Source organism: Saimiri boliviensis, chromosome 6 (assembly GCF_048565385.1).
Source record: "Saimiri boliviensis isolate mSaiBol1 chromosome 6, mSaiBol1.pri, whole genome shotgun sequence".
NCBI lineage: Eukaryota > Metazoa > Chordata > Mammalia > Primates > Cebidae > Saimiri > Saimiri boliviensis.
The window spans coordinates 124,046,646-124,066,433 of NC_133454.1; the positions used below are offsets into that span (position 1 = coordinate 124,046,646).

Here is a 19,788-nt window from a genome sequence, read left to right on the forward strand (position 1 = left end):
AGCTGAGAACAAGGAAGAAAGGCCATTTATCAGTGGGTCACCCCTGAGCTTCAGGCAGCAGTGATCCTGCACAGCCCCAGGAGAAAGACCCTCTGAAGGGAGAGCAGGCTGAAGCTCACCTGGGACTCTCCAGACAAGGGATGAGAATGAAGCAAGCAGCATAGCTCCTGAGTGCTCAGAGATCCTCTTTCCTCCCTGGCAGCCCCTGTGGCTGGGAATGGGCCCTGGTCTCCCCAGACCACCACCAACCCTCCCAGGCACTCACGATCATTGCAGACAGGGCCTCCATAGGAAGTCATGGTGCAGTCGCAGGTGAAGCCATCCCACTGCTGCAAGCAGACGCCCTGGTTGGCACAGGACTCTTCAGTGCAGGTGGTGCTGGGGCCTGGAAGGGGCAGGAGGAACACCCCTGGCTCAGCCAAGCCTTCTCCCTTCTCCCCAGGAGGTGTGGAAGCTTCAGAGCCAGGCAGAGAGGTCCTAATCTGAGCTCTGTCTGGCTGAAAGGGCCAAGTACCGATGAGAGGGATTGTGGCAGGGTGGGGGCAGGGGTTGTCAGGTCTTCTAGGCTTGACCTTGGAGTGTGACAAGGGGCCAGGGTGTGAGACAACAGGGAGGGCAAGTGACCTTTCACACACCTGTATCCCTGCCCCAGAACTGTGGGGGCAAGCTCTCACAAGGCCTGAGAAGGAAGGCCTGTTTGCTGAGCAGAAGCTACCTGCCCCAGTCTGCTGCTGCAGCTGGCCATCCTGTAGCCAGCAGGGCCACACCTCACTCCTCCACCTTCCACTCACCATCACAGCCCCTCTCCACCTGCCCAATGCGGTGCAGGGCGTCAGCGATGAGGTCTGGGAGGCGTCCATTGAGGTCCACTGAGGCCAGGCAGCCCTGAAAGCCATCCCGGGAGGCCACCAGCTTGGGCAGGTTGCTGAACATGTTCTTGCTCAGACCGCCAATGTACAACTCCCCTGTAAAGGGAGTGGGGTCAACCAAGGCATCCATGTCTCCACTCCCCTCCTAAGACAATGGCATCTGGCTGTCAGGTCCTCCCAGCCCTCTCAGGCTCTCCGTGTTTCATCCCAGATTCCAGGTCCCTAGCAGAGATCCAGCAACCTGCACAACCCGCACCCCACCCCCTTCCTTCTTCTCCACTTTGCCATCTGCCTGCTCCCCCCACCCCTCAGAGAAGCCCAGATGCCTGGGAGAGTGGGGGCTGGGGGACAGCTGGAGGAACCTGCTCTGTGCTCTCTCCCACACATTTGATTCCAGTTCCGGCCCGTAATCAGGGCCTTTCATAGATTCGCATCCTCTCCACCCCCATTCCCTCCCTCCCAAAGTTCCCCATTCCCAGAACTCCTTCAAGCCTTTCCCAACTCTTGGACTCTCTCCTACGGAGTTCTAAGCCCGGCTCCCTTCCCCCAACAACAACTAGGGATTGGCCCACTTCATGCCCTGGGACTCCGGGACATTCTCCTCCACAACACCTGATCCCCTCCCATGAGCCTAACTCCCTGGAAGCCCTGGCTAGCCCACAGCCAAGCTTCAGTCAAGACACTGGTCAATCTGCTGCCCTGACCACCAGCTCAGCGCAGCACAAGAGGCGCCAAGATAACCCCTGGGTTTGCTGCCATTTTGGATTCTCTGTGACATGTCGCCCCCTTCTGGGAACAAGGGGAATTCACAGCACTATGTCGGGAGATCTGGCAGATCTCAGATCTGGGGGAGTAGGGCAGTGAATTCCATGGTCTCTGAGGACCCTCCCCAAGCTCTGACAGTTTGAGTCAAACTGACGCCCAGGGGTTCCTATGGGGCTGAAGGCTGCTTTGGGCATGTGCAAGAAGGTAGATCACATTGCCCTCAGTGAGCTCTGGAGAAGCTGCAGGCCTCATCTTTCCTGTCCCAATGCTCAGGCCTTAGCTCACCCTCGTCTTCCCTGATTTCTCAGCCAGCCATTCTGGGGGCAGCCAATGACTGCTTCAATGACCACTGAAGAGGCCCTGGGGAATGTGGCACCCTGGTGTGACCCTGAGCACAGCACGGAAGCCTGGGTAAAAAATGTCCCCAGGCTAGGCCAGCCAATGCCCGACAGGTGCCTAGGGACTCTAACTCCTACTATGTCCTCTGCCCCGTATCGTCTACCTCACCCAGGGGGATGTTAAGCTCCCTATTCTGACTCCAGCCCTCAACCAACGTAGGCTTCTCAACCTTGGAGGTCCTTGGAGGTCCCAGGCTCCCTACTCCTAGCTCTGGAATGAGGCCACCAAGCACCCTGTGAGACACATCCTGCAACCAGGCTTTCAGGGGTGAGATGCAGACTCACAAAAGAGCCAAGCAGAACTTGGACAGGAAAATGTCAGGCAGGACATAATGGAGACGGGGAAAGAGAGGCGGAAACTAGGGACAGGGAACCGACAGAAGCAGCATCCCAGAAATGGGGTGATTTCACTGGGGTGAGGGGTATCTGGGCTAGGGCCAGGCCTTCTCCAGAGGCCCCAGCCCCACCTTTGAGATCGAGGTTTCGGGCGCCATTGGAGTGCTGCGTGACAGTGCGGGAGTCAATCTTGAGCGTGTGCACGTTGCCTGGGTCCCTGGACACCACCACGTTGTGCCACTGGTTGTCATTGACTGGTTTGTCTGAGTTCCCCTTCATCAAGGACGGGCCATTCCCCAGGTCAAACACGTAGTGGATGTACCTGCCCCACAGTAGGGAGGAGACACTGGGTCAGGGTGGGGGTGATGCTGGGAAGGTGGGGTGAGGAGGAGCTATGGCTGGCAGGGGTCCTAGGTGCCATGGGAAGAAGGGATTAAGAGGGAGACCCCACAGGAGAGGGACCAAAACCAATGGCAAGAGGGCTATAGTGTGAGGTCCTGTCATGGAGAGAATGTGAGGAAGGAGGGCCACCAAGGAGCTGGCTCTTGTGACACAAGCTCAGAAGAGGAGCTAGAAGGGAGAGGTTTGCGGGTCAGCAGGATCCTCTGGAGGCAGGGACTGGGCTGCTCTGGGGTGGGGTCCCCTAAGGCAAGAGAGGGGCAAGACTGACTTCTGCTTGTAGAGAAGGTGACAGTGGACAGAGAATGGATATAACTGGAAACTCTGGCAAGGAAGTAGCTGGGGAATCAGCAGAGTGGAGGTGGCGGGTGCTTCTTCTCCATCTTAGCTGAAGAGGGAGCCTCTCGACTTATGGTTGGGGACCTGAATCTTGACTTGCAATCTGGAGGATTGGACACCTCAGCCAGTAGCTAGGGGAGCTGTATCTGGTTCAGCAGGGGGAGGGGGCCACTTCCTTGACAGCAGTGCAATGCCCAGCCCCTCACCCCTTGACCAGCTCGATGACAATGAAGTCATTGCCGTTGCCTGAGTTGAACAGGAGAAGACCATCAGGGGCTGTGGTCTTGAACTGGAAGAAGAGATGCATGGAAGCATAGGCTTGGAGCGTGGCGAGTGCCAGGTAGCTGCTGCGACTCTTGAAGGTGACAGGATCGGCCACGATGGCACGCAGACCAAAGCGGGCATTGAGCTCGCAGTAGGTGATGTCACCATCCTTGCACTGGTCCATGTAGGGCTGGCCGTTGAACACCAACCCACTCAGGTGCCCAATGAAGTTGGAGGGCACTACAGAGATAAACCGCCGCTCCGTCATGATGCCCGTCTCAATGTTGTGGAACTCCAGCCGTGTATGGGCTCCGGCCATCTGTCCTGCTCAGGACAGGAGAACAAGATGAGGGGCATGAATTTGGAGCAGGACTGGGGCTTGGGATTCCAGGAGCCTCCCCTCCACAGAATGGCCACCCGTGATGTCCTCGGCTAGGCACTAGCAGCAAGCACAGCTCCAAGAGGAGCGGCAGGACTCGTCAGTCAAGAGCTAACATGCTGCCATGGGAATGCTGCCTCCAGGGAGTTGAAATTGTTCCTGGGGTCCAGATGCCCATATCATACCACCCCTGAAGGAGAAATAGCAGAGGCAGCTTGCCAAAACACTGCTCTAGGAACGGCAGCCCAGGCACTGGTCACCAAGTAGAACAGGGCCAAGCATAGGTCACTGGAGATGTGTCTATCTCCCCGGGCCCAGACCACCTACCCTCCACAGTCACATTGTCCACAGACAGCTGCAGGCTCTTGCCACGCCGGACCACCCTCACTGTGTGCCACTCATTGTCATTGAGCTTGTGCCCCGCAAACAGCGTCTCAGGGCCTTTACCTGCAGCACCAATGGGGAAGTGAGTAGGACACCTATACATGCTCACAGGTGGCTTCCTATATTACCTCAGGCACACAGCCTCCCCACACCCACACATGCCACGCATATACACATATGTGACCAATGACTCATATTTGTCTACATCACACACCCATGACTATAAGTACACACTCATGGCCTCCCATCACACCCAGAGTCCATGCACATGCAGAGCTTTTATACCCCAATCATATATCCAGACACTCCCAGGACTGCCCTTTGCATGACTTCAGAGGGTGCCATGCACATAGAATATTAAGTGAATGGTGCCTCTGGAGTTGTACCCTGAGGCCCTGCCCACAGACCAACATATTCTTCCCCCAGATTCCTAAGGGCCTTCAGTAAGTATGGCTGGAAGCTATATTCCCAGTGTATAAACACAGGCCTAAAACTTTCAAAACTTCACACAGTACCCAAATATAAATGTGAACCCACAGCTTCAGCCTCCACACAGACACCGGCTTCTCCATCCACAATGGGACCAATGAGACCTTTCTACATATACATGCCTGGTTGATGCTACACACCAGGTTATGCCACCACACGCATTGCCCATAAATAAGCAGGATGGCCAGGGAGGGGAAGGTTCTGCTTCTTAGGAATTATGGCCATTTACTCAAGACCAGGATCATCAGCTTCCAGAGTCTAAAACAAAACATACTAGCTTTCCAATGCTGCTGGACTTTGCAGCACTCCCTGGTCATCCCTTGGCCGTCCAGTGCTCACTCCAGGGCACAGACAGCATGCCACGCACACATGAAGAGCAGGGTGCCCAGCACACACAGTCTCTCTGCCTGGGTCTACCACGTGTATGTGCTCCCCTGCCATACCATGCAGAAACACCCTGAGACATAGCATTGAGCCCAGGCGCACTGGGATGCCTGGAAATGTCCACCCACTCACTCTCCATCTCACCCCTGCTGAGAGCTCTCACTGTCACCACAGAAGGAGCCCCCATTTGGCAGAAACACTCCAGCTGACACAGGAGCTGAGTTGAGCTGACACAGGAGCTCCTTTCCCACCCTCATCTTTGTTCCCACGTGCCTCGCCTTCCCCCTTGTGGCCACCTCTGGAGATGCAGCAACCTATTCCACTCCCTCTCAGGCTCCTCCCTGCCAGCCAGTAGGACCTCAGAGCATCCTGCCACAGATGCTACCCAAGTCTTTTCTACCTCCTCCCCACCCTCCTGCTGACTTGGGCAAAGGGTGTCCTGGTCTCTCCCTTCCTAGAACCAGTGGATATCCTGACTGCAGGCCCTCCCCCAGCTCTCCTTGGCTCTGCTTTGTTTGGTCCCTCCTGTTCCACAACTATCTGACCTCAAACCCTGCCCACGCCCCTCCCCACAGCCAAGGCCCAACCCCCACTTGAGCCAGCAATCAAGAATTCTCCTCCTCCCAGACTCCTTCCCTAAATCCCAGCGTCCAGCATCCCAGTCCCCTTGGGACTCTGCAGAAGAAGAGGGAAGCCACTTACTGGGTGCGCAGCCGACGCGCAGGCAGTCTGGGGGGGCCATGGGGCGGGCAGAGGGGAAGGGGAGACAAAAAGGTAGAACAAGTTTTTTTCTTTTACATCCTTCACAGGGAGGGGTGTCTGCAGGCGGGGTTCCCCCCAGGGCCACTTTCCGGGGACCACGCGTGCCCAGGTGCCCTCTTTCCTTCCTCAGTTGGACCCCTGTCCCTCCTGCCCCCAAGAGGGCTCCAACCCTCCCCAGAGCTGGAAGGCAGGGCAGTCAGATGATGGGAAGAGGGCTTATGTTCCCCTCCTTAGAGGGAACCAGGCCTCTCATGTCTGAGGGAGACGGGCACCTTGGGAATCCCAGTCGTACAGGGGATCGATGGGGGCTGAGGGCTTGACCAATCCCACATCTCCCCAGTCTCTGGGAGGGAGATGGGTGGGGAGGGCCAGAGTCCCTGTATCCCCTGCTCTGGGACAACTCCCTCCTCAGAGCCCAGGTGTAACTTGTCACTTCCTGTTCTCTCTGGGCTCTGAGCTAAATGGAGGGGTCTGCCCCAGGGCCCCCTTCCCAAGGCCATACACCTCCCAAAGCCACAAGGGTTAGCACCACCCCTACAGGAACCTTCCTTCCACACCTTCCTATCCTGGGAAATGCCAGGCTGCCACTGGGGATGGATTGGGGTAGTCCTTCACCATGAAGAGAACCTAGTATTAACCTGCTTTCCTGGGGAGGAGCCAAGTCCTCACAGATGGAGACAGTGTAGCCCCCAAAATATGACTTCTCCGAGAACACAAAGCAGTTGGGGACAAGTAGCCACCATAAGCAATGTTTCCTGCCCTTGTCCCAGTCCTGGAATTGCTATCCTCTGATTTCAGGGCTGGGAAGGCCCCATTTGGTCAGAAAGCACGTCTACGCAAAGCCTGCAGCCCAGGGCCCTGGAACCTCTGGCCATCTCTCTGGTTATGTGAACCCACAGCTTCAGCCTCCACACAGACACCCAAAGGTGGGAGCCAGTCCCTTGCAGAGGGAACAGTGGACCAGAGTCTTATGAAGCCCAGATTTAAGGACCTTAGGATGCCTGCCCCACTCCATCAAATCCCAAACCTGACTCAGCCTGAGGGAAGGGGCTGGCTGGAGCTGCAGAAATCCTTTACTGGGAGGCAGGGGAGCTGGATCCTCATCTCCATCCTAACACTCACTAACTCACCAGGTGACCCTGGGTAAAGCACCTTTCTCCATGCCTCAGCTTCCCTCCATGTGAGCTGAGGGAATGGACAACAGTAGGATCCTGAGCAGGAAGTGGGCAGCAGGTGGACACTGGGTTGGCTTTGCCTTTCAGGAAGGGGCAGTTTCCTGGTCCTCGATTGACAGGCCCAGTACCCTGGCCTCCTGTCGCTCCACCCCAAATAGGTTCTCTCTACCCCACAGCCCAGGAAGCAAACGGGATGGGCAGCTGGCATCCCCTGAAGGTTCCTGCAGTGGAGGTAAACTGGTGCCCCAGTGGCTTTGAAGGCCATGGCCCCTCGGGCAGTACAGCTGAGCTCCACACGCGTTGTCAACCACAGCAGAAGAGTGGAGGCGAGCAGCCGCGACCCTGGGCCACAGCCTGGCACCAAGGGAGGAGTGGAGGAGCAGAGAAAGGTCAAAGGGCAGACGCAGAGGGAAGTGAGAAGTCTCAGTGAGAGGACGCAGAAAGAAAAGAGGAAGAAAGCAAGGAGCAGAGGAAGGAGTGGCTGCACAGAGGGGACAGGGAAGGCTGGACAGAAGAGGAAGGGGAGGATTGTCAAGGTGAGGGCAGAAGGGTGCCAGGCCCTGGAGTCAGGTCACGGGGGCTCTCTCGGGGCCAGCAGAGTCTTCACCAATGAAGGGTCCAAAAAAGAAAAAAGGGGAGGCTGGAAGGGCAAGTAGGTCCCCTACTGGGGAAAAGGCCTGAGGAAAGAGCTTGATTCTTCCCCTTCCCCAGCAAGGGAGCAACAGGAATAGGGGGTCCATCTGTCCAGAGAAGAGGTGTCAGCTCCAGGCCCACCCCTGCAGAGATTCCACACTCAGAAGCACTGGCTCCAGTAGGATTTGTGAGAGCAAACAACTTGAAGATGGGCACCCAGAGGGAAGCCAGCCCCATCCAGAAGAAAGCCAGAGACAGAGTGAGCAGGAAAAGCCCAGCCCCTTCAACATACACATTCACCCAAGTTTAGGGAGCACTAACTAGTAACCTGTTAACTAGTGACCTGTGCCTCTAGTGCAGGGAATAGGCAGAAGTGAGTGGTCTTCGTAGCACAGACCCACGAAGATCTGGCTGGATACAAGACAGCAGGGTCATAGTATGAACATGTGTTGGAGAGGTGAGAGAAAGTGGTCTGCATGGAAAGGACTCCAGGGAAAAAACACTGGCTTTCCAGACCGACCTCACCTGGGCTCCCACCTGGCCCAGGCCCTATGGGTTGGAGACAGTGGGCCCAAGACTCCCAGGCACTGTCTCAGAAGTGACATCACAGGGTGGCAGCATGCACTCTGTCACAGCCCTCTTTCAGACCTGGCTCCCAGCAGCCCCACCTGATCATTACTGACCAGCCTCAGGTGGGAAGGTAATGCACCCTCCTATGGCCCCAGGGATTAAAGGGCTTTGGGATATAATGTGTATTTAGCCTGATTTAAAACATGAATGACAGTTAGATTTCTCTGTTTGATTCCAGGGGGCAGAACTAATGGGAATTTCAGAACAAGTGGGACTTTCAGAAGGGCAGTAAGAAAGACACTGAGAAAGAACTACTCAAGGATCAGAATGGTCATCTTGGAGGCCTCCCACTGGTGGGGAATGCATGGGCGATTCATGGGGTGGGGAGGGATGCTAAAGGAGATGACCCCCTTGCAGCTCAGAGATTTTTTAATTACACCACACCCTTCAAGTCAGTTGCACTGACAGCTGGGACCCCAGGGGCACACCTAATAGAGCATAGTGCCCAGCCTGGCCTGTCCTCTCCTCTCCTCCAGGGAGGGACCCAGGCCATGCTGGAACAGGGCAAAGAATCCAAGGGACTTTACCATCCTCTAGGGACAGAGATCAACTTCCCCACTCAGGGGCTGCAGACAGCAGAAGGAACTTGCTCGGTGTTTGGAAACATAGTGGGGGCTGGAGAGCTGAACAGGAGGCATGATCAGTTCCTCCGGATCCTCTGCCTGGGAAGAGGCAGCAGCACCTTTTTGGCCCTCTCTTATCTAGCAAATATCTCATCTCTTGAGGCTGGCACTTCAGGTCCCTCTTCAGGCCCAGCCCGGGGTCTGTTTCAATCCACTGAGTGCCTGTGAAGCTGCAGAGCTGCCTCCTGGAGCAATGGCTTCCCTCTCTACAGGATAAGATCATGAGGCCAGAGACCAAGCCTCACCAGGCTTCTCTCTATTCCCCAGCAGTGAGTCCAGCCCAGGCCTAGGGCCTTGGTATTGCTGCCGATCTGTGAGGCCCTGCAAGCCCTGGGGAGTAAGCAGCAGGGGACAAGAATGGGGCTCTTGAAGTGATTCATGAGGGTCGGGAGGCTGAAGGAGGTGACACCTTGCAGCTCAGAGATTCTTTACACCGCACGCTTCCTATCAGCTGCAGTGACAGATGGGACCCCATGTGTCGGGGTCAATTTACGTTTGGGCACTACTGCTGGGGTTACTACTTGGGCACACCCAGTAGAGGACAATTTCAGCCTGGCCATGCTATGTGGAAGCTGCCCCCAGGCCTGGTTCCAAACTCAGGTCCCTATTCCAATATAGTTTTCCTTCAAGAAGGCTGGGTGGGTCTCTACTATGGGCCTTGCATCTGCACAACGGTTTCATTCCCATTCTTCCATCTGACCCTGAAAACTACTGTAGACATAGGCAGAGTGAAGATTCTTATCTCCATTTTAAAGATTTTTTAAAAAAGAGACTCAGAGATGGGAAATGACTTACCCAATAATAAAAGATACCAAGGTTAGGCCCCAGGTCTTCTGGCCCCGAGCCCAGAGCTCTTCCCATCCCAACCCAAGGTTTGGTGGCTGGGTAGGGACCCCCTGCGTGTCCATGGTGCCTACACAGGAGGAATCTGTAGACAGATGCATTTGCACCAAGCCTTTGGTCATGGATTTCAGGAGCCATGCTAGAGATGGCATCTCAGCACATACATGTCTACAGATGGGGACAGGGGCACAGCCAGGTGTAAGAAATGGGTGGGAGGACAATCCTATTATGTGACAGTCTGGGAAGCCTATTCTTAACACAATATGTCTTCCAAGAGTCCATCTTGTTCTCTGACTTCGGAGCACTTACATGGCACAGACAGAAAAGTATGCCCATGGAGAGGAGGGGGTGGGTCCCAAGGGCCCACAGGATAGGTTTTCCTGACAAAGGACATTGATTCCTGTCTAATATTAAGATACACAAGCTTCTTTTCAGGGGCCTAGGACAGTCCAAATAAGCAAAATGCATCTGCCTTCCCTGCAAATCCAAGGCCCCAGATTTTCCTGCTGTGTCCCCAGCAATCACAAAGACATATGCTTAGATGCAAAGAGAACACACGTATACCCAGGCAAAGGAGGAGGGACTCACACAGGATACACTGATCTGGGCAGACCTGGAAGTACAGGGCCACTTTTGGGGTCCTTAGCTGGGGCCATCCTCTTGTGACAGTTTCAGGGATGCAAAGGGGCATTATGCAGACTTGTGGAGCACTGAACAGAGTGTCTCCCAGCCTGCTTTCCCCTGCAGAGCTGCTGCACACCACCCGCTCTACAGGCTGTGATCAGGGTTAGAAACAGAGCAGTGGGGAACCCTTCAAGCTACTCTGAGGCCCTGGCCACCTGCACATCTCCCCACCTCCAGCCCCTACCTCTCTCAGCAAATCTTTGTCCTAGGAATACAAAGGCCAGGTGGCCAAAACGGGGAAAGAAAAGAAATAGTATCAATATATTTACAAGGCAATGGGCCCCCAAAAGACCACAGTCTGTCCGACAAATGCCCTAGAGACCAATGTTAGAATGAGACTCCAGATGAATATTTAGAATCTCAAAGCTCTGTATTCTCTCCAGGCGAAGATTCTAACCTGCTCAGAAGGGCCCTATTTCCCCTCTAGGTCCAGGACACAAGAGGTGACCCAGATAGCCTGCAAACTTCCCATATCGCAGGTCTTTGGGTGCTACACCTTTATAAGTTTCTAGAGGCCAGTCTGAAATGGACAGATTTGACCTCAGCCTTAACAGCTTAGGACCTCTCGCTTCCAGGGTTCCCCTGCTCTGAAAGCTCCAAAATGGTGGGAACTGTTTATTCACAGCTGAGCCCCATGCTTGGAGCATACCTACATTTATAAGGTGTCCCATAAATATCAGCTAAATGAGTGAACCTGGCTGTTTTCTTTTTGCCCTGACCAGGAGAGCTGAAGCCCCTGAGGAGAACCTAACAGGTTCATGGTCTGGCCCTTGTAGACACCTCGGGGACTGCCAGGCAAGGTGGAGTCAAGGCCTGTTCTCAGCCCTGGGCATGGGTGGAGACATGAGCGGGCATGAGTGGCCTGAAGAGGAAGGTCAGCAGCCCTGTCTGAGGGAATGGGAAAAGCACAGCACTTGAAGGCAAACGGTCCAGGTTGAGTCCTGGCTCCTCCCTCTGCCTTCGCTAGCTTTGTAATGTTGAATAAGTCAATACATGAATTTCATAATCTATAAAACAGGAACAGTGATGCCTGTTTGGTGATCTGGTGTCTTCAAAGGACAGCCATGAGGCTCAAATGTGAAAGCCCATGGCACTAGAAAGGGTAAGATTGTACACCTGTGTATCTAGTATACACACGTGCACCTCCACACACCAACACACAGACTACTCTTTAGACTGAGCAGAGCAGATGGGGGCAGCTGCTTGCAGGGAAGAGGTCTTCATCTCTGTATCTGCCACCACACTGAGCTCAGGCTTAGCACCCAGTAGGCGTCAGCAAGTGCTTCTCAAATCAATGAATCAATGAATGGGCAAGTGGATAAGCCAATGACCAAAAATGAGCTGTGTCATCTGTGTGTGTGGAGGACAGATGCTGCCAAGATCCACATGAGTGACCTAGGAAGATGGTTATCACACCCCAGACACTCTGGATCTCACCCCTCACAGTGTCATCGAGCATGGAGTGTCATCCTACACTGTGTGTCCTCACCAGGGACAGAGCTCTCAGGGTCTCTGACCCAGGCTGGCACCTCCCCACCTCCAAACCCTGTTGAGGGCACCTCTTGCTGGTGCCACCACCAGCTTCTCCAGACAGAGGCGGGTATGAGTCAGAGACAAGGCCAGGTGAGGGGTCAGGAAGCACAGAGCAGGGTGGTTACCAAGGTTGACAGTGAGCTTCATCTGCCCCCCATCCAGCTCCAGGCGCAGGGTGTCGGCAGACTCCCTGGAAGTGGTGGCCATCATGAGTCCGTAGGCCCGCTGGGACATGAAACGCAGGGACACATCCTCAGCCTCTGTGTGCATGGCGTTAGGCAGCATGATCTTCATGTACATGGAGCCATCGTAGCTCAGGACCGTGGCCTCTACCCCAGGAGTCGGGGAAGAGGGAAGGGAAAGACAAGCAGAGGCCAGGGGAGGGAGAGAGAAGAACAGAGAATCATTACAAGGGTGACAAGCCCAGGGTAGATCTATGAGGGGTTCCCCTAGGAAGGGGGGCACAGGAATGGAAAGTAGGAGTCACCCTGAGAAGAAGGAGCACAGGGATGGGGAGCAGGGACCCCTGGGATGAAGACTCTCCTCACCTCTCTCACAGACCCGCCCCAGAAAGCCAGTCCCGATGCAGTCACAGACGAAGCGGTTCCAGCCTTCTCGACAGACACCACCATTTCGACAGGGGGCAGATGCACACTGCTTCAACGTCTCCCGGGAGCAGAAGGGGGCGACGCCCACAGCTCCCTGAGCCTCGGCCAGGCCCCGGAGGTCTCGGCTACGCCCATCTATGAAGAGATCTCGCACACAGCCCACGTAGCCTGCCCGGAGTGCTGCTGTCCACACCTCTGGGGGCAGGGGCAGGTCCACCCGGCCCCCCTCAGGGAGACCACCCAGATACAGCTCGCTCTCCAGGTCCAGAATCTCGCTGTCCCCGGTGGCCAAGAACGGCGTGCTGCGACTATTCACTGAGATGGAGCCTGGGGACCAAGGGAAGGCAGGATGGAGAAAAGCCACAGGCCAGAAAGGGATACCCTGATTCTGCCAAGGAGGCCCCCAATCCCAGCTGGGCCCCTCCACCTTGAGCCCTGCAGCAGGCTCGGGAGGAGGAGCAGCAGTCCTGGGCCAAAAGCTCAACATCACTCACTGTAGACACTGCTTGACGAAAGTCCCCAGGCTCAGAGGCTCGTGTGACCCAGCCCCAGGCCAGCTACAGAATGCTGTGGGCCTCTGTCCACACCCCTCCTCCCCACCTCAGCAAATCCTCAGAGGATGTGCAGAAAGTGGGCATGCCCAAATCTTGAGCTCAGAAAGGGCTGGATCATTCACTGGGTCATTCCTGCCAGCCAGTTCCTTAGACTGGGAACCGGAAGCAGAGAACCTTAAGGAACAGAAGGGACTGGAAAATCTTTAATCCAAAGGAGTTTTTTTTTCCCCCACTAACATTTATTAAGCTTTTATGACTAGATGCCAGGCATCCAGCACTTTAAATATATTATATCACTTAAGTCTCATAATAATTCTGTAAAATTGGTCCTTTACGATCCCATTTTGAAATGGTAGACGAAAAACAGCACCAAAGTGCCACAGTGGGGAAGGAACAGAGCCAAAGTATGGTCCAGGCAGCAAGAACTCAGAGCCAGTACTCTCCACCCCTCAGCCAAGAGCCCACTCTGTGGCCAGCAAGGTGCACAAGCAGATTGGCTCCAAGGCCTGTGGGGCAGGACAGCAGTGAGGAGAAAGGAGGCAGGCACAGAAGAGTTTTTCAGAAGTAGACGGTGCTTGGCCGGGCACAGTGGTTCACGCCTTTAATCCCAGCACTCTGGGAGGCTGAGGCGGATGGATCACTTGAGATCAGGAGTTCTAGATCAGCCTGGCCGACATGGTGAAACTTGGTCTCTACTAAAAAAAAAAAAAAAAAATACCAAAAAAAAAAAAAAAATTTGCCAGGTGTGGTGGTGCACAACTGTAGTCCCAGCTACTGAGGAGGCTGAGGCAGAATAATCATTTGAACCCAGGAGACAGGGGCTGCAGTGAGCCAAGATCACGCCACTGCACTCCAGCATAGACAACAGAGCAAGACTCCATCTCAAAAAAAAAAAAAAAAAAGAGAGAGAGAGAGAGGGAGAGAGAGAAAGAAAGAAAGAAATAAGAAGTAGAAAAAAAGACTTGGGATCAGATGGGAATTCCACAGCCTTTACTGAGACCTTAAGCTACAGAAACCTATACATTAGAAACTTTATTTTACTTGTATTTTTTAATTCCTTCCTCTGTCCTTTTTCAAGTTTTAAAGAACTCTTTAAAAGGGGTAGGGGTGAGAGTTAAGTCCAATCTCTCTCCTCACTGCAAGACCCCACTGCAGTCATCCTAGTTAGGGAGAAAAAAAAAAAGACTCTGCCTAACTTCATAGGGTTAAAGAGCAGTAGGAGGGTTTGGGTCTACATGAAGCCTGAATTTGACAGGGAGCTTTGGGAGGAGAATGCAGTAGGAAATCAGTGTGAGCACGGGGTGGGAAACCAAGAGGGAGGAACTGGGACCTCCTCTACAGACATAGCCCCTAATTCAGGGCATGTTCTCCTCTGCTCAAAGCTTCACCTGAGGCTGGGCATGGCAGCTGACATCTGTAATTCCAGCAGTCTCAGAGGCGAAAGTAGGTGGATTACCTGAGGTCAGGAGTTCAAGACCAGCCTGCCCAACATGGTGAAACCCTGTCTCTACTACAAATACAAAAATTAGCCAGGTGTGGTGGGTGCCTATAATCGCAGCTACTCAGGAGGCTGAGTCAGGAGAACTACTTGAACCTGGGAGGCGGAGGCTGCAGTGATCTGAGATCATGTCACTGCACTACAGCCTGAGAGACAAGAGCTAGACTCTGTTTCAAAAAACAAACAAACAAACAAAGAAAAAAGAAAAAAAAACCCTCACCTGAACCAGAGCTGAGTCCTCTTTTAGTAACATGGTCCCTAGCATTTCTCTCCATACAAGATGTCAGATGACCCAGGGTCCTGACTCTAAACCTACTTCCCCGGGCTGTGGGCCTCTCCTCTAACAGGCCACCAAACATGGCCTGCCTGATCACCCACACCTCTAATTATAGCCAGATTCCCCCATGCCTGCTCTGCCCACCTACTGCAGGACCTCCTGGGTTCTACACAACCCAAAAAGACTCTCTACAAATGAGCCAAATGCTGGAAAAGCAAGAGGGAGGGACAGAAAGAGGAGGGAAAGGGGTGTATAATGGGGGATCAACAAGAGGAAACCATAGTGAGTACAGGTCTCTGCACCAAGATCACTCAGCACAGGGAAAAGAACAACCCAAGCATCTATCAACAGATGGATGGATAAATGCAAGGTGTATATACAGACAATGAAACATTATTTGGCCCTAAAAAGGAAGGATATCCTGACACATGCTACAACATGGATGAACCTAGAAGACATTATGCAAAATGAAATAGAGCTAGATACAAAGGGATAAATACTACATGATTCCACTTAACCGAAGTAAAGTAGAATGGTGAGTACCAAGGGCTAAGAGAAGAGGGAATGGGGAGTTAGTGTTTAATAGGCGAGAGTTTCAGTTTGGGAAGATAAAAGTTCTGGAGACAACTGATAGTTACCAGTGATATTTACACAACAATGTGAGTGTACTTTACATCACTGAACTGAACACTTAAAAATGGTTATGAGACAGCCGCTGAGATGTTGATGCCTAAGAAGAACTGGATTGCGATTTATGAGCTCCTTTTTAAGGAGGGAGTCACTGTGGCCAAGAAGAATGTCCACATGCCTAAGCACCCAGAGCTGGCAGACAAGAACGTGCCCAACCTTCATGTCATGGAGGCCATGCAGTCTCTCAAGTCCCGAGGCTACGTAAAGGAACAGTTTGCCTGGAGACATTTCTACTGGTACCTTACCAATGAGGGTATCCAGTATCTCCATTATCTTCACCTGCCCCCAGAGATTGTGCCTGCCACCCTACGCTGCAGCCATCCAGAGACAGGCAGGCCTCGGCCTAAAAGTCTGGAAGGTGAGCTGCCTGCAAGACTCCTAAGAGGGGAAGCCAACAGAGATACCTACAGACGGAGTGCTGTGCCACCTGGTGCCGACAAGAAAGCCGAGGCTGGGGCTGGGTCAGCAACTAAATTCCAGTTTAGAGGTGGATTTGGTCGTGGACATGGTCAGCCACCTCAGTAAAATTGGAGAGAATTATTTTGCATTGAATGAACTTACAGCTAAAAAAACTTTTAAAATTTTAAAAAATAAAAATAAAAATGGTTATGATGGGCCAGGCACAGTGACTCACACCTGTAATCCCTGCACTTTGGGGGGCTGAAGCAAATGGATCACTTGAGGTCAGGAGTTCAAGACCAGCCTGAACATGGTGAAAGCCTGTCCCTAGTCAAAAAATATATATATATTAGCCAGGCGTGGTGGTACACACCTATAATCCCAGTTACTTGGGAGGCTGAAGCAGGAGGATTGCTTGAACCCAGGAGGCAGAGGTTTCAGTGAGCCAAGACCACGCCACTGCACTCCAGCCTGGGCAACAAGAGCGAAACTCCGTCTCAAAAAAAAAAAATTAAATGGTTACGATGGTCAATTTTTTTTTTGCTGTTTTGTTGTTCATTTTATTCTCTGTCCGATGTGATCTGCAGGAAAGGATGGTAAATTTTGTTATGTATAATTTACCACAATGGCAAAAACAAAAATAGAAAAAAAAATCAGGGAAAAAATCTAAGAGAATTTTCTTGGAATAGCTGCCCCAAGTCTGTATTTGTGTGCACATATGAAATGGGTGGTCAGAAATGTCCAGAGTTGGTCAAGACAAGAATCCAAGGACCAGCCAGACCTGGTCCAGACACTGCCTCCCGGGATTGGTGTGAGCTAACAGGAGCATTTCCTGAAAGCAGAGGACTGGAAGCCCTGCAGTGCCCTGCAAGGCTTGGGCAGATTTCCAACCTAGGGAGTTACTGAACACCTGGTGGAAACCCCGAGGGGCAAAGGGCTCTGTGAAGAATCCCTAGGGCTGCCCTGAGACTAAACCATTTAACGTAAAGCCCCGGGGTAGTGGGAGGGACAGCAACACTTCGAGGAAGGACAGGAAAGAAACACTAAGTCCATGAGAAGCAGTCACTCCCCGGGAGCCACAGTGCCCCCTCCTTCATGTATGGGGAGGAACGGTCATTCCACCCAGACTCACAGGTCCAGCTCAGTGACAGGCAGAGGAGCACAAAAATTTAGCTGACGCTGATAAGTGCTTAAATTGGATAATGTGTCAGTTCTCATCTATATCAATTTCCCTGTCTTGGACAATTCTCTCATGTTCAACAAGATGGAGAAGAGTAAAGAAGAGAGAAATAGCAGACAGAAAAGAAGAGCATGTGAAAGACTGAATGAAGGGTGAAGGAGAGAGTGGCTATAAGTGACAGAAGGCTCAAGAACAGGCATCTGCCCGACCCCAGCACTCTGCCCTGACACTTTATGGTTCTACAGCCCTCACTACTAGGTAGGAATGCAGGGCTGTTTACTGTCTTTTTACTCCATGCTCTCCCACCCCACACCAGCAGCTCTGTGACAGTGAAGATCGTCTCTTTAGTTCCCCTGCTTTCCCTATCTTCAGAACCTTGGACAGCATCTGGCACACAGTGGGTGCTCAGTAACTGTTGAGTGAGTTTTCTTTTCTCTTTTTCTTTTTTTGACACAGAGTCTTGCTCTGTTACCCAGGCTGGAGTGCAATGGCGAGATCTTGGCTCACTGCAACCTCTGCCTCTCGGGTTCAAGCGATTCTCCTGCCTCAGCCTCCCAAGTAGCTGGGACTACAGGAGTGTACCACCATGCCCTGCTAATTTTTGTATTTTTAGTAGAGGCGTGGTTTCACCATGTTGGCCAGGCTGGTCTTGAACTCCTGACCTCAAATGATCCACCCACCTCAGTCTCCCAAAGGTCCTAGGATTACAGGCGTGAGCCACAGCGCCCGGCCTAGTGAGTTAATTTTTTCTTTAGGTTGAATGGCTCTAGACAGAAGGGACGCATGGCTGGGAAAATATATTCTTAAAGGAGAATGGGGTATCTGCTCTGTGTTGGGCACTGTGCTCATGCTTCTACAGATGTGCTCTTATTTTCTCCTCTCGAGGGCCCTTGTGGGATTATTCCTGTGGCAGATAAGGAAACAGAGTCTCACATGAAGCAAGCAGGGGAGCTGAGGTCTGACTGATGCCAAATGCTGTGCTCTTTCTGCCAATGTGCCATGACAGAAAGGACAATTGGGAAGACGCGAGGAGGGGTGTCGGAGAAGCAGCAGGGAGGAGTACAAGAAATGGTGAAGAGACCAGCTGAAGAGAGATGGAGAGGGTGTCAGGGCAGATGGAAAGGGATGGCCCAGGGAAGGGGGAGGGTCCAGAGGCCTCCTGACCTTTCCGCCCATCCCTCTGGAAGTCCACGTGACACCACTCGCCATCATTGACCTTGCGGCTGGATGCCCTCAGCTTGATGCCCCCAGATCCCATGTCCAGCAGAAGATAGAGATGACCATCCAACAGCTCCATGGCAAAGTAGTCGGCCCGTTGAGCAGAGCTGTGGCTGCCAGCTCCACCCCCAGCCCGCCGGCCCTGGCTAAAGAGCAGCAGCCCATTGGGCTCAGTGGTGCGGAAGTCTAGGGAGATGGAGCCAGTGCGTTTAGCACTCCAGCGGGGCAGTGCCACAAAGGCCTCGGGACTCTCAAAGGTCACGGGGTCCAGGGCAGCCACATCCTCACAGCGGAATGACAAGTCCCCCTGCAGCTTCATCTTGGGGTCCCCTTCCTTTGCCAGGCGAGATAGTTCCAGTTTGAAGTCATTGTTCTTATAGACCACCTACAGGGAGGAGTGGGGTCAAGGATAAAGAATCAAAAGCAGCTTAGGGCCTGGCCACTCCCACCCAGCAGCAAGCACCAGGGGACTCAGCCACCCACCCCTGGTAGCCCTGCTCAGTTCCACCAGACCACTCAGCTTAGGCCTCTGTTCTACAGCTTCAGGCGCAGAGGCTGTGAACAAGCACCTCCCTTGCCACATCCTCTGTCCTGTCTTCTGGCCAGGCATGAGCATGGTGGCTTGCCCTGTGGGCGCTCAGTGCCCACTAAATTGCAGTTCATCATAACGACAAGGCCACTGACGTGTGGTAGCCATTTTCTACTTGATGAAGTATGTTCACTTACACTCTCATGTGCCCCTCACAACTTTAGGAAGTAGGCACTGACCACCCATCTCCAGAGGAGGAAACTAAGCATCAGACAGGCAAGTGACTTGACCACAGTCCCAGAACCAGTGACTGGAAGAGCTGGGACTCAAACAGAGATCTTTAATCGTCACACCCAGCATCCTTTCCTCTGTACCACAGCTGCCTGTGAGGGTCCTCTATGAGGATGATGTTTCCAAGGCTCAAGGAAATGAGAGGGGAGAAACCTCTTGATGGAGTCAATGGGCCTTAGGTTTTAAAGAGGGGATGTCTTCCACCATGGACTTGGAAGGAAGAGAGGACCAGGCACCTGGCCAGGTCAGACTAAGTCACACTGAAGACAGGAGCCAAAGGGCTCCTGAACAGCCCACAGCCCCTCCCTAGCCCTACTCACATCCTTGAGGCAGCCCATGAAGTTGTTGCTGACGGGCGAGCCCGGCAGGTCAGCTGTGTTGGGGCTGCCCCCGATGTAGAAGAAGTCATCAGAGCCCAGCATGGTGTAATCCTCCTGTGTGTAGCCTGTGGTGGTCAGGATCCCGTCCACTGAGATGGTCACCTGCCCAGCCCAGGGGGGAGGGAGAAAGACAGGAGACAACCAACATTAAATCCCTAGGAAGAGCTATGGCTGGGCAAAAGGGGGCCAGAGGGCAGTGGGGGAGGGGGACCCCCATTTTTATGTCTGCTTGTCTTGGAGGAGGAACAGTGGGGGAAGAGAAGGAATGAGGAAAA

General features: G+C 53.3%; 2 protein-coding genes across 28 annotated transcripts in view; one reads left to right on the forward strand and one right to left on the reverse strand.

The window, feature by feature from the left end:
- The window catches only part of NRXN2 (neurexin 2), a 115,516-nt gene that overhangs the window by 41,790 nt on the left and 53,938 nt on the right, over positions 1-19,788 (reverse strand). For 23 of the 27 annotated variants that reach the window (XM_039470729.2, XM_039470730.2, XM_039470731.2 and 20 more), the window contains 10 exons: positions 19,454-19,615; positions 18,260-18,698; positions 12,438-12,824; positions 12,015-12,218; positions 5,709-5,735; positions 4,077-4,196; positions 3,313-3,694; positions 2,500-2,690; positions 792-965; positions 266-385 (listed from right to left, as the gene is read on the reverse strand). In XM_039470729.2, coding sequence (XP_039326663.1) covers positions 266-385; positions 792-965; positions 2,500-2,690; positions 3,313-3,694; positions 4,077-4,196; positions 5,709-5,735; positions 12,015-12,218; positions 12,438-12,824; positions 18,260-18,698; positions 19,454-19,615 — 2,206 coding nt within the window. The remainder of the gene's footprint in view (positions 1-265; positions 386-791; positions 966-2,499; positions 2,691-3,312; positions 3,695-4,076; positions 4,197-5,708; positions 5,736-12,014; positions 12,219-12,437; positions 12,825-18,259; positions 18,699-19,453; positions 19,616-19,788) is intronic. The other 4 variants (XM_039470727.2, XM_039470726.2, XM_039470724.2 and 1 more) reach the window with 1 other exon arrangement.
- LOC101053258 (small ribosomal subunit protein eS10-like) lies at positions 15,541-16,088 on the forward strand. Its single transcript, XM_039470740.2, has one exon. It carries the CDS (start codon positions 15,547-15,549, stop codon positions 16,039-16,041), a length of 495 nt encoding a protein of 164 aa, XP_039326674.1. The 5' UTR covers positions 15,541-15,546; the 3' UTR covers positions 16,042-16,088.

Excerpts from the sequence above, each read along its gene's own strand:
- LOC101053258 (XM_039470740.2), top strand. The coding sequence starts at position 15,547 with ATGTTGATGCCTAAGAAGAACTGGATTGCGATTTATGAGCTCCTTTTT.